This window comes from Juglans microcarpa x Juglans regia, chromosome 6D (genome assembly GCF_004785595.1).
Source record: "Juglans microcarpa x Juglans regia isolate MS1-56 chromosome 6D, Jm3101_v1.0, whole genome shotgun sequence".
In the NCBI taxonomy this organism is placed as follows: domain Eukaryota; kingdom Viridiplantae; phylum Streptophyta; class Magnoliopsida; order Fagales; family Juglandaceae; genus Juglans; species Juglans microcarpa x Juglans regia.
In genome coordinates this window covers 32,328,001-32,341,400 of record NC_054604.1, presented here as the reverse complement: position 1 = coordinate 32,341,400, position 13,400 = coordinate 32,328,001, and the positions used below count along the sequence as shown (strand labels likewise).

The following is a 13,400-nucleotide window of genomic DNA, read 5'->3' as shown; positions in this document are numbered from 1 at the left end:
TTATTTTTTTTTTTTTAAGTAAGCCTCTCTAGAGGAAATCCCAACATTAATACCACTTATTCTATCTATATCATACCCTTTGCATTTTTTTGGAGGCACCAACATGGGCACATAAAGAATCAACATATGCTTAACCTGCATAAAAAGTCACACCAAAAAATAATTAAGTAGCAGGAGTTAAAAGTATTGAGATATCTATAATTCACATTGCATAGTTGCAATCTATATAGACTTATCAATCCAATAATTCATAATATGCAACCCAAATGGGTAAGATTACGATTAGACATAGCATTTTTGTTTTCCATGTAGAACCAAAGAACTACAATATATTTAATTGACTTTATAATAACATTAATTTAGAGTGCACCAAACAGGTAGTATCAACGCAATATTGTGAGCAATATTGTGACTCACAGTTTTATCAAGCCCTATAAAGACTAGAGGCTCGCATTCTATAACTCCATAATTCTTCACAAAGTTTTGCCTACAAGGACCAAGGAATGATTCAGAACTACAATTGTGTACACATGCATACATAAATATACATGGATATTGACAAAGAGTCATCAATCCAGGCAAATACATAGCTGAGAAATGGCCAACCGATTGACTGTATAAGGTGATCAAATTGAGATGCATTTGCTCCAGTCCTATAAGGCAATTCACTGATAAATGCTCACCGTGGGTTTTTTATTATAGCTTCATATTTATGCCTGAAAGCAGGTCGAATGTCAGAAGGACCATCTGCTGACTGGTTAAGAGGAGGTTGTACATAAGCCGATTCGGTTAATAATCTATTAATAGACACCCCAGCTGCAAAATTGCACTTGATTAATATTAGTTTCTGAATCTGCAAAATAATCAAAAGTAAATGGTAAAACTTGGTAAGTTAGCCAAGAGCAGCAAACCTTAGCCTGTGTATTTTGACTCCAGGACTTGATTTCTTCTTTCTTCAATAGCTTTTGCACCTGCTTCAGTCTTCTCTTTCTAACTAAACTATTTACATGTTTCATAAGTATTTCCTTCTCCTTTCGCAGACCCTCTTCAGTGCCAGTTCCAATGTTCTTGCTCCGGTAATTCTTAGTTTTCTCCAAGAAACTGTGAATTCTAACTTGAAAGAAGCAGAAGATGAAGGGAGAGATGGCTTATGTGGGAGACGAGAGTGAGGCCGTGGTGGAATCGGTTCTGTGGGAGACGAAACTGAGGCTGCTGTGGAATCGTCTTCGGCTCAGGATAGACATGCTGAGGGAAGGACGTGCTGTCGAGGGCCCGGAGGGGGAGGGACACCACATCGAGGAAGGGAGGCTGCGCTTCGTGTGAAAGAAACACAGAGAGGGAGGGAATTGGGGAGGGAAACCGAGGAGACGAAAAACTGAGGAACAAGAAGAAGCGGTTTTCATTTTTGAACGAAACGGTGCATTAAGAAAACTTCTGGGTGCAGTACTAATTCAAGGCCTCCCCCACGCACGACTTAATGAAACGGAACGTTGCACTTAATAAAACGATTTCGTTTCATCCCTCTCCCAAATGAGCACTGCTATGACTCCATCCCTCCCTCCCCCAAATTCCCCTTGGCAAGGCACTGCTCGAAGGTGGGCTCTCTCTCTCTCTCTCTCTCAAATCTGTTTCACATCAAAGTTAATTTTTGCCCAAGTTTTCATTCTTGGTTTTCATTTCTTCATTGACTTCAAAACCCACTTGGCTTTTCGCAGTTTCTTGAAAGCCAGTTCATGTTTAGCATCGAAATCGCCAAGCTTACGTTCATCAGAACGATCGCAGCTCGAATCAGACCAGAACTCGCCAGAGTTTTTAATCCCATATGGTATTTCTTCTTTCTGATTTTGATTTCAGAGGGTAAATTTTCTCGTTAAAATCCTTTTTGTATTTTCTCCCATCTAGTATTTCTTCTATCTGGTATTTCTTCTATTTTCTCCCTTCTGGGTTCTCTCCCAAATCATTCAAAGCTCCTGAATTTGGGTGCGGAAGACTGGGTGTGGATTGGCTATTACACTCTTTTTCAAAGTTGGAAGACTACTTCATAGAGAACAAATAGCATAGCACAAGAGCACTGCTACGTACGCCCAGAATTATTCTAATCACAATGCCTATAAATCTGCCAAATAAAATAAATCTAAAAAAAAGTTGATTAAAAACACTTGGTTTGTTCAGAGGGTTTACGTTGTGGCTGCTGAAGATGGTGGAGGAGAAGTTGACGTCGACAGTGGCGGACGGTAGGGGTGCTACCTCCCGCATGGGGCGGGGGGTGGGGTTTTCACGGTGGGCGGGGTGCGGGGCGGACTACTTAAAAAAAAACACTAATTTATTTTATTTAAAAATTATTTATAAGTGTAAAAGTAATTAAAAATACATTTTTAGATCTAAATTATAAATTTAAATTTTGTAAATATGATTATATTTTCAAAACTATGTCATTTTTAAATTTGTTAGTGCATATTTTATGTAAATTGTAGTGTATTAGTTTTTAAATTTATCAATACATATTTTGTGAACAAGTCTAACAAATTGTAATATATATTTACATATACACAATTTGTAAAATATAAATATATAATATATATTTATGTTTATATATCTGTATAATATATATATATATATATATAAATGGGGGAGGGGCGGGGTTGGGCCCTTCCCGTCACCCGCCCCCGCTAGGGGCCCTAGATGGGGCGGGGGGCCCCCCCGCATGGGCGGAGCGGGGTTGCCCGCCCGGCCATGTGGAGGCAGAGCGGAAGCGAGGCAGTCTAGCGGGGGCAGGGGCGGGGCCCCACTACCCACCCCTAGCGGATGAAGATCGAAGGTGGTTGATGGCCTTGGAGTAGACTCTGTGAATGGAGGCATCTGAGATTGCTATTGGGAGGGATAATTGTTAGATTGCTATTGGGAGGGATAATTGTTAGAGGGAATTTACTGAAAGGGGCAGTTTTGATATTTTACCATAATTTGAGAGTTAATTTACTGAAAACCCCATTCGTCCGCACGCAGTCCTCCCAACGGGGACTGTACCTAGCAGTGTTCGCATTAAACTGAGGAACGGGCAACAAGCGATTTTTATTTTGAATGAAACGGTGCGTTTTATTTTTTCCATGTCTGCACTGTTTACGCAGCGACTGTATGGGTCAATTGTATGATTTCTAAAAAGAGTAATGATACATACAATCCTGGAGTGTGTAAGCGTCGTGCAGTCGTTTTGAAAAATAGTAGGGTCCACTATTAAAAAATTAGTTTTCTTCTCATGTGGGTCTCATATTTATTCACTTTTTTTAAAGTGATTGCGTGGTACTTATACACTCACAACTACAAGTATCATTTTTCAATCATATAACATGCATGTGTTTCGTATTCTTTTAAAAAAATAATAAATAAAAAATTATATTAGAATAGTAATTTTTTAATAATAAATTGAACTCCTTTTATAAAAAAATATACAATATTTATGTAATTGTATCTAATATTACTCTTCTTTTTTATAAATAATTTTATTAAAAAATCGAAAAAACTATAAAATAATTGGTGAAAAATAGCCATCAATGTGTCTATCTCATGGAAAAATTCCATTTATCATCCCCACAAATCAAGTACTACATTTTTTTTTTCTCTTGTCAAATGTGTTATATATAGATGATAAGTAGAAGAATTCAATAAGTTTAAGAAGAATTCAACAAAACAAAAAAAATTTAAAAATTTTGAAAAATTAAAAAAAATATAATGTGTAATGTATAGAGATGATGAGTAGCAACACTCAACTCCACGAAGGCCTAGGACCCAAGTGGATGTTTTTCAGATATTTTTTATTTTGTAATTGAAAAAACGTGTTTCTAACATTTAGCTTCTAACCTTTTAAAATTATCCGGTTTGTTCTAATTTCTAGTTTTATTTCTTAGGTTTCTTTTTAATTATATTTGCAGGCAAAATGATAGCATGACTCTTAAATGTTTCCACTTATACATTTTTTTTTTAATTTTTATTTTTCTTAATAATTAAATAAGTGACTATTAATAAATTTATATTTTTTTTTATATTTTCTTAATGGTTCAAATGTTTAACAAATTATTTAAAGGAAAAAGAAAAAAATCCATTTGCAATTTTGCACTGATGTGCACATTTAGGTTTAGTGTGCACCTTAGTATTGTCCTAATTGCAGTATTAAAATGTGTAAATCACATGCACTATCTTGATAAAAGTAGATAAACTTGAGATTTATATGAAAAAAATATTTTTTTAATAATAGATCTTATCTTTTTCAAAGAAAATATGCAATACTTGCATATTATAAGACTATATTTAGCATTACTTTTAAAATTTGTACATATCATAACTCTAAGGGATTGGCCCAAGTGATGAAGGTCTTGATCTTGGGGTATCACTCCCTTCAAAATCTAAGGTTCAATACCTCATAAGTGCAAATAATCATTTAGAATAATACTTCTTATTGAAAAGCTAACAATTTAACTAGTTTTATATAAAAAAAATTTTGAAAATACGGTGTACTGCATCAAGATTTACTCTATAGAGATCGAAAGACCCTACCTCGGAGAGGTTTCCGACGTAAAAAAATAAAACTGTACACATCATTACTTTTTTACTTAATTATGATAGAGCCCGTTTGGGTGGAAGTGGTACCTGCGTCCAAACAACCCCTAACTCAAAAAAGGAATAGCTGTCCAGGTGCAGAGAACCATTCCCAGAACAGAATGGCGCATTTTCTTCAGGCTTCCGTGCCTCTCCACACTCTCTCCAAAAGACTCTCGCTTTCCACACCCCTTGCTCTGCTCCACACTCGATGTACGAGATCCCTCTTTTGCAAAATGTCGGCCGAGTCGGCCCCCCTGACTCACTCCATCACCCTTCCGAGTCGACCCCGTGAACCCGTAAAGATTGTAGCCGCACCTGGCATCTCCAATTCTGAGTTCAGGCGAGTTACATTTATTTGTAATTGACTAACTACCGTGAAAAATTATGGTTAGTTTCAGTTTGTTGCCAACGAATTCCAAGTAAAAGTAGCTGTGTCTGTGTAGATGTGGGGGGGTGTTGGTCTAAAACTATATATATATATATATATATATATATATATATATATATATATATATATTTTCCAGGAATATGGTAAACATAACATATTCCAAAATCACTTTATGGGCTAAAAATACTTTCAGATAGGTTCCAACAAACGGACCCGTGATTCTCACCGGGACTTTGTTGCTATTAAGAAGCTTCCTAATGGTGCAGGAATGCTATTAATTCCTTCTTGTTCAAGCAATGGTTGAAGAACCTGCAAACTGAAACCGGAATTTTAGGCGACCATTCCCTGTCGCTGAAATGTGTGCTTATCCAGGTAGCTATCTCATACCTATGGATGCAAGCAGTATTCATGTATTTTTCCTAATGTTTTTGTCTGTTCCAGTATTAATTCAATTGAATCATCATTTGGGGTGTTTTATTATTTTGGCCTGTATCGATATAATAGTCATAATGATTGTATTCAGTATTTATGATGTTTTCTTGTCGGTAACAGGGAGTCGATATGTTTGGAGAGCGCGTTGGTTTTCTCAAATTCAAAGCTGACGTTTTGGATAAGGAGACAGGAAAAAAGGTATTTCATATCCATGCTCTGCTTCTGAATCGAAGTTGAATCGGATTCATTTTGTATTCTGGACATTTTAACTATGTTCAATTTGTGTTTTTTGTACCTCTTGTTTTATCCCAGCTATGTCCAACAGAATAGCCTTACTAATGTTATGGTAATTCTTGATTTTTTTTTTTTTCTTTTTGCTGATAGATGAACTTGAGACCTCATATACCTTGGAAGATATGTATCTCATTTGTTGTCTCGTTCTCCATCCAACGCATCCAATGCTATCCTTTTGTTTCTGTTTGTACTAAAATGTTTTTAGGTTCCAGGTATTGTATTTGCACGAGGTCCAGCAGTAGCCATACTGATCCTCTTGGAGTCGGAGGGTGAAACTTATGCCGTGCTTACCAAACAGGTTAGCTTTATCTGTGTGTGTGCACGTGTTAAGCTTGATGTACGCCAGTGTTCTGTCTGAAACTTTACCCGAATTTATTGAAAACATAAATATTATTATGCATTTGGCACTGATTTAAGATAATGACCATACTGCTACTTTCTCCAGACCTAATTGAAAGTTCTTACGTGTCAAAGGTTAGGGTCCCTGTTGGGAGGCTTATTTTGGAATTGCCTGCTGGAATGTTGGATGATGACAAGGGTGATTTTGTTGGCACTGCAGCTCGGGAGGTCTGTCTGTCTCTCTCAAAAATGATTTAATATATGTATGTGTGTTTCTATGCATCTATCTTATCCCTTTTTCTGTGCCTTTCATTTCTAGCAGACCAATATGTATGTGACACAGATCTTGTTTAGTAAACTTTTAATATGGTAAGAATTGTGAATGCGCATGTAGGAGGCAGCAACGTAGGAGGTAGTGAGACTGACTGAAATTGCAGGAATAGGTTGACTTTCTTTGATGTCTTTATGAGAGTGAAAGTAGTTTTGTATAATATGAGATTGCTTCACCTCGTGGTGCTTAAACGTCTATCAAAGTTGTGCTAAAAATGGACATAGTTTTGCTCTTTTTATTATGACAGGTTGAGGAGGAGACTGGTATACACTTAAATCTAGAAGACATGGTTGATCTCACAGCCTTCCTGGAACCATCCACTGGATGCAGAGTCTTTCCTTCCCCGGTATGTTAGCGGTGGTCGTTGTTCTGGTTTACCTTTTGATTGTTTCACACTTGGGTTTGAAGAATTAGTGCACAAAGAAACTTTTATTTCAAGATTCAGGTATGAAAGCAGTGTCATTGAAGGCACTTACCATAAACAAAGAGTGCATCTCTTTTCCATGATTTCTTTCTTCTTTTCACCTTTTATGTTTAGGTGTATCTTCTTACGTCATGTGTACTTGAGTAGTAGCCCACCTGATGATGAGAAATTCTATGAATCAATTAAGTTCTCGTTCAACTTCCGAAGAAGCTTAGTATGGGAAGTGCATTTCTCATTAAGGAAAATCATGCTAGTCAGAATCATCTGGTCTAAATGAATTATTATTTGTAACATTAACTACATTAATAGTAAGTGAGTTCTTAAGTTGTGTGATTTTCGTTTCCTATAGCGAGAGCAGTTAATACCAAGGACAAATTCATAAATAAAGAATAGGAATAGCAGTGCATGTTAGGATTTAGGAGCATGTTGTTCCAGGTTAATATTATTTGCAGTGGGTCAGATATGTATTGTCTGCAAGTGGCTGGGATCAGGCAAGTGTGCGATTTAAAAAATGAGAACTCAGGATTAACTATCCATCGAATCATCTGAATCCTTTTCAATAAAATCATCTGAATCCTCTTCTTCCCCTCTCTAGTTCAGTTTATCATTTTCCGTTGCTTTTTTATGCCTAGGGTGGATGTGATGAAGAAATTAGCCTCTTTCTGTACCGGGGGTGTGTGGGCAAAGAGATTATCATGCAACTTCAAGGAAAACAAGCTGGTCTTCGTGAACATGGTGAGCTGATTGAGGTTTGTGTCGTTCCCTATAAAAAACTCTGGCGCATGACACCTGATTCAAAGGTTCTAATGGCCGTTGCTCTTTATGAAATGGCCATGAGAGAAGGGTTACTTCCACAATCAAAGGCCTAAACTGCAACTTTTCAACCACAAGGCGCTCTTCGTGGACTGTTTATGGAAGCATGGCACTAGTCATTCTATATTCTGAATGAATTCTCCATGCGTATTAAACTTCAAGTACAAACTAATAAAAAGTCAGAATTCATTTGTCAAATGATGATCATTTTACTTGGATTACCTAGATGGAGTTATCTTCATGGGTGTCAGAGCCCAGACTTGTTGAAGAACACTGAAAAGCAGGCTTCATTGGGTTTCTTGGAAATCTTAATCTTCATTTTAGTCCTATATCGGGATTTTATTAATTGGATGGATGCATACATAGAATGGCAACTAATATATTTTTTCAGCGGTTCGTTTTTCTCCATTGGGTTCGGTTAAGAATATATGGTTGTTATCTTACTAGCTGCTTATCATCGGACATGGTCGTACATGAGCATCGATGCTATCGACCTCTTGTTTCTATTTGAACTATAATCTCCTTGTGTTCCGGGTTGGAATGCCAACGAACTCATTTGAAGAATAACTTTATGTAATCAACAGTCTCCAACTTTCAATGATAATGGTTTTCTTTTCAGGTAAGTTTGAATAAATAAACTCTTATGGCTCAAGTGGTAAAGGTCTTGGTATTGGTGGTATACTCCCTCCAGGTTAAAGTTCAAATCTTTTTAGGTGTAAACAATTTTTAGGGGTGATCGGATTGGGAGAATTTTTTCTTGAATTATCCGAGGTGAACTTGTGGAAAACTTCGTGCTGAATGTCTGTGCACCTCTGGGATTAATTGACTTTGTTCTCGCATACCTAGTGTCAATAAAAAAAATGTTGAATATAGAGATGCCAAAAGGAGATCATCTCACCGGTGAAAATCTTTTATAAAGATACCAAAGTTTAGTGAGTTAATGATAGGTAACGATAAGAAATAAATCAAAATTAGAATTAATTACGCACAACATAAGATTTACATGATTCAACACTAAGATTTACGTGGTTCAACAATTAATCTAGTCCGTTTTGACTCTTAATCCGACCCAATATTCTAATTAGGATTTACCATATATTTTATTAAATCAAATTCTTGGCTGCCATATTGTATCTTTGATTATCATCTAAATAAATCTTGTATAGTGTATGGTTGATTCTAATTTTGCTTTACTTTTTTTTTTTCCTTTTATTGTTTCTAACATTAAGAACTACGGTTGAGTAGGATGGCTCATTCAGAGCAGGGTATTCTTAAAAACAAATTCAACATGAGCAATGCTCTCTTTATTCAGCAAATGCCGTAGAGCTCACAAAAGCCAATACCGCCGTGACAGAGAGGTGGTGGCATTTATTCAGCAAATAATTATACAAAGAGTAGTACTATTTGAAAGACAGTCTACTCAGCAAAATCGTGTAGATCTAGAGGGAGGGGGGGCGAGGGAATGACAAGCTTTATAGAAGAATAAGCCAAGTAAATGAACTTTGGATCCGAGCACTAGACGCAACTTTGCCCTATCCTACACCACAATAAGCATGCTGCATTGACAACAATGGCAAGTTCAGTAGCTTGTTTACATTTTGATTGAACCCTAAATAATATCGTCTATTAGATAGCATGCTGTCTTTATTGCGTACAATCTCTTGAAAAACGATCGTGAAAACTACAATTTCTTCACCAGGTGGGTCTCGGGCACCTATGATATCAAACCTTGCTGATAGCGAAATCTTTGTCACTTGATTCCCATATGGTGGTTCCATCACAAGTGCAAAGCTTTTTGTAGTTCTCACCAACCCCTGCACTTCTAGCAATGACAGCAGCTGTAATACCTGGATCTGATTTATCTTCACTTCCATATATCACTAAAGATCGCCCAATGAGATCAGCAATCCTCAGCTTCTCTCTGACGCCTGAGAAGAATGCATTGCCTTTCTCATCAGCCTCTAATGTTCCCAGGTCACCAAGTGGCTGAATATAACATGCAACTTAAATTAGAAATGCCGTCATGTGATGATTGTAAAGAGCGATTTTGTTGTGATTATTAAGTTGGGCACTGGGTTTTATCATATTTGGTAGTTGAGGATGTAAATTTTCTTTTGTGGAAAGTTTGGGTCATGGATTCACAATCTATCTCATATTTCGAAGTTGCAGGCTTCTCTCCCCCTCCCCCTCTCCCATCTTATATTTGGTTGTGGTTAGAAACGGGCTATTTAGGAATTCCCAAATTTTTGGAAGGCCATCTATGACAGGTGTAGATGTAGTTTCCCAAACACTCTTAAGCAAATCCAGTTCACTTGTATCAGGATAGATAGATATGTTTCCCAAAGATATAGTTGAATATCAATATAAATTATCATTATGAGAGCATTAGTAGTGGCTTAGCCATTCTTTGGCCAAATTTTGACTAGGAAATTCACTTTTTCAAATTTAGCTTGCCACTTTTCAACACCACCAAATAACAAACTCTCTAAATCTATCACTATTCTATTCAATATTGATTTTGGCATTTCATTTATTTTAATTTTAATGGTAATTGAAATATTTATTCTTTATTAAAAAAGTGCACATTAATTTTCTAACGTTTATATTATTCCAACTAATATAATTTTTTAACTGTCTTTTTTAACTGCTGTCAATACTATATATGCTCTGACTTCAAGCATATGTGTGGCCTTCCCAAACTGTTAATGACATCTAAATAAACATCCCTTCGATGTATTAGAAGAACAAGCGAAGTTTTATTTTGAAAAGTCAAAAAAGAAGTAAATATTTACTTTTGTTGGTGTTATCTTCCCTTTCCTATATTGCACTCTGCACCACCAAGTTTGGATATACCAAGCTGCTGGTAGTAGTATAGTATTCCTGTAGCCCATTGTCAGCAAAAAGGCAAAACATAGCTAAATATCTACTCGCAGCCTTATATTCACCAAATAAGGAACTTCGCGCGCTGTGCCTCCTACAAGCGGGGAGATTATTTTAAGGCCAAAAAATAATTTAGCCAGCCAAGACGATGATGGACAAATTTATTATAGATTTAGCTAGTTTGATGTAGATGGTTTTTAAGCAAACTAGCTAAAGTTTGGCCAAAATTTAACAATGCCTAGTTCACTACTAGTGCTCTGATACATCTAAGAAATCAGTAAACTGACATAAACACAAAGATCACAATTTAATCATCATCAACTGCAGAGAGATTATTGTACCCTTTCGATAGCATTCATTAAGCTATATGTTTACACTAACCTAGCAACGCTATCAGTTAAACTCAATACTAACTCAGTAATTTAAGGCTGGTATGGTGAGAGAGAGAGAGAGCAAACCTCTTCTGAATTCCTTCCATTTATTGGATTAAACACTTTTCCAGTGCTTGCGGCACCTCTTGTCAGATCTCCAAATTCATTAATGGACCAACCATGTTTTCCAGGAGATAACCCACTAAAAGCGGCTTCAACCCTAGCCAATTCCATATTCACCTGAGCCAAGCGAGCCACGCCAAAAATCTCGGACCTTTGAATTCCGCAACAGCAGCAGAGATAAAAAAATCTGTAGAGCAAGAGCAATCAAGAAGAAACTTTAACCATTTCTTGACTTGAGAACAAACCAAAGTCATGACAAAGAGAAATCAAATACTATCAACTGTCGTAGTTTCCTACTTTCTAGTGTGCAGTAGATATTTCCTTTGTATACTTCCTATGTACTTGGCATGTGCCTATTCTTGCTAATAAAATTCTTATTAATTATAAAAAAAACTGTGAAGAGCAAGCTATTCTGCAAATGTTGGAATAAGTAATTCTACAGATCAGCCACTGTAGACACCCTACACCTATAGCTTTTTCTTAGAGTGTGAGGGTGTTTTTCATAGGGTATGGAGTGTTTTTCATAGGGTGTGGGGTGGTGAATAGTGGTTGATGAGAAAAATTTTTCATGTTGAAATACTGAACTTAAAAGTGTGATTTTAGTCGCTTTGAGAATAAAACCATAAACCAACACAGGAAAAAAAGCTACCAGTCACTTAGTGTTCATGAAAATCGCTTCCAATTTGGAAGTTTAAAAGAAAACAAGGTAGGCATTTAGTAGGAGCACAATGACTCATGACATATAAACGATAAAAGAAAAAAGAAGAAGAATAACACCGATGTATTCATATCAATGATAAAAACAGATTTTGTAAAACAACCAGAATAAGAATGAGCCACCTTCAGGCACCCCTTGCCCAATTAATCGGGCTTTTCGACCCGTCTGCTCTAAAGCTTCAGTCATGGTCTTCACAGGCGTTGAACCAAGAATCCTCACTACTTGATTGCTTAAGTCCACCTCAACATTTTTTACCCCTAGATTAATTCACCAGAAGATCATAAAACATATCTTTTTGTCATAAACCAGAAAAAAGGGAGGAAAAAAAGAACCACGTATGAAATAAATACCAGCATATATCACTTACCACTAACAGTCTGTAACTTATTCTTCACTGCGTCGACACAACCCTCACATTTCATATCCACCATGTACTCCGTCTGATACCAAACCAATACCCAAGTCTAAGACTTCGCTAAATAATCCAACACAGTCACTGAATTTCCATCACTAACAAGTATTTTCATATAAAACAAATGTAGCTCAAACATTTGATTCGGCTGATGAAAACCCAATCTCGACAATCCTAAAAAAAACCAACCTTAATAACCATCTCAATCCCCAAGAAATTGCAAAAGACTTGATAGAATAACAGGGGTAAGATGGGATTTAAATGAAAGAAGGGAGAATCAGATTGATTGTAAAGTGGAAACTGAAGCTTACCAGTAGCTCTGGTAAGGTATCATCGCCCTGAGATTAAAAAATAAAGAAATTTAAAAATCTGATGAAAGCCTAGCTAATATTAAAGTAAAGGAAGAAATGGGCTGCAAAGAAGAGAGAACCTGAGAGGTGGGCTTGTGATGAGAAGCTGGGGCGTCCATGTGGAGAGCCGAGGGCGGATGAGCGAAAGCCTTGACGAGACCAAATCGAGTTGGGGTTTGATTACGTGCGGGGGAGAGGAAGGTGATGTTTATGGGTTTCTGGGACACTGAAGATTGGGAGGAAGAGAGAGAGGAGAGAGCAAAGGCTGCAGGGAGTGCAGTGGCAGCTACGGCAGTGCTTGTTATGGCCACCGACCTGAGAAATGCCATTCTTTTATCTCAGATTTTTGTTTTACACTTTGACTTCCCTGTCCTTCATTTAGTTAGGTTTCCCGTCTCCTCTCCTTTTTTCCAGATCTTACCTGCAGCCTGACATACATTCACTTTAAACATGAGCCTCACGTACATTCACATAAAAATATATCATTTTATTTTTTAACTACATAATAAAAATAATTTCAAATATATTTATAAATAAAATAAAATAAAAAAATAAAATAAGATATTTTTAAATAGATATACAAAATGTAAAACTTATGAGTAGCATCGCTCAAATATTTAATATCTGATTAATGCGACTATTACTTTATTAAAAATAATTTCAATTTTATATGATTATTATTTTTTATTTAAAAATTAAAGCAGAGTTATAAAATAATTATAAATTTATTATTTTCATATTTTTTCTAAAGAATAAAATTTTCTTTGTTTTTATTTCCCTTACACTTTAAAGAAGATTTCTACAATAACAAAAATATAAAAATAATATCTTTCATTTTAAATTTTGTACTCTCAACTTTTTTTCATATATTTCCAATGAGGATATAACTCTTATATGACTAATTATATTATAATTCTCAAGGAAAATGAATA

At 36.1% G+C, this 13,400-nt stretch overlaps 2 protein-coding genes across 2 annotated transcripts; one reads left to right on the top strand and one right to left on the bottom strand.

The window, feature by feature from the left end:
• The first annotated feature begins 4,638 nt into the window (after window positions 1-4,638).
• On the top strand, window positions 4,639-7,812 carry LOC121235811 (nudix hydrolase 14, chloroplastic). The gene is made up of 7 exons (XM_041132236.1): window positions 4,639-4,933; window positions 5,248-5,353; window positions 5,534-5,611; window positions 5,913-6,005; window positions 6,182-6,274; window positions 6,625-6,723; window positions 7,434-7,812. The coding sequence occupies exons 1-7, from the start codon at window positions 4,713-4,715 to the stop codon at window positions 7,668-7,670; spliced, it is 927 nt and encodes a 308-aa protein (XP_040988170.1). The 5' UTR covers window positions 4,639-4,712; the 3' UTR covers window positions 7,671-7,812.
• A 1,254-nt stretch (window positions 7,813-9,066) lies between these two features.
• On the bottom strand, window positions 9,067-12,896 carry LOC121235133 (copper chaperone for superoxide dismutase, chloroplastic/cytosolic). The gene is given in 7 exon segments (XM_041131389.1): window positions 9,067-9,600; window positions 10,953-11,134; window positions 11,137-11,175; window positions 11,829-11,963; window positions 12,074-12,146; window positions 12,430-12,456; window positions 12,549-12,896. Coding segments are annotated over 7 exon segments (969 nt in total). The 5' UTR covers window positions 12,798-12,896; the 3' UTR covers window positions 9,067-9,336.
• Window positions 12,897-13,400: the final 504 nt, after the last annotated feature.

Bases quoted from the DNA above. Each gene is read 5' to 3' on its own strand.
- LOC121235811 (XM_041132236.1), top strand. From the start codon at position 4,713: ATGGCGCATTTTCTTCAGGCTTCCGTGCCTCTCCACACTCTCTCCAAA. The intron at 5,612-5,912 runs GTATTTCATATC...AAATGTTTTTAG, and splicing joins ATAAGGAGACAGGAAAAAAG to GTTCCAGGTATTGTATTTGC. The intron at 6,724-7,433 runs GTATGTTAGCGG...TTTTATGCCTAG, and splicing joins GCAGAGTCTTTCCTTCCCCG to GGTGGATGTGATGAAGAAAT.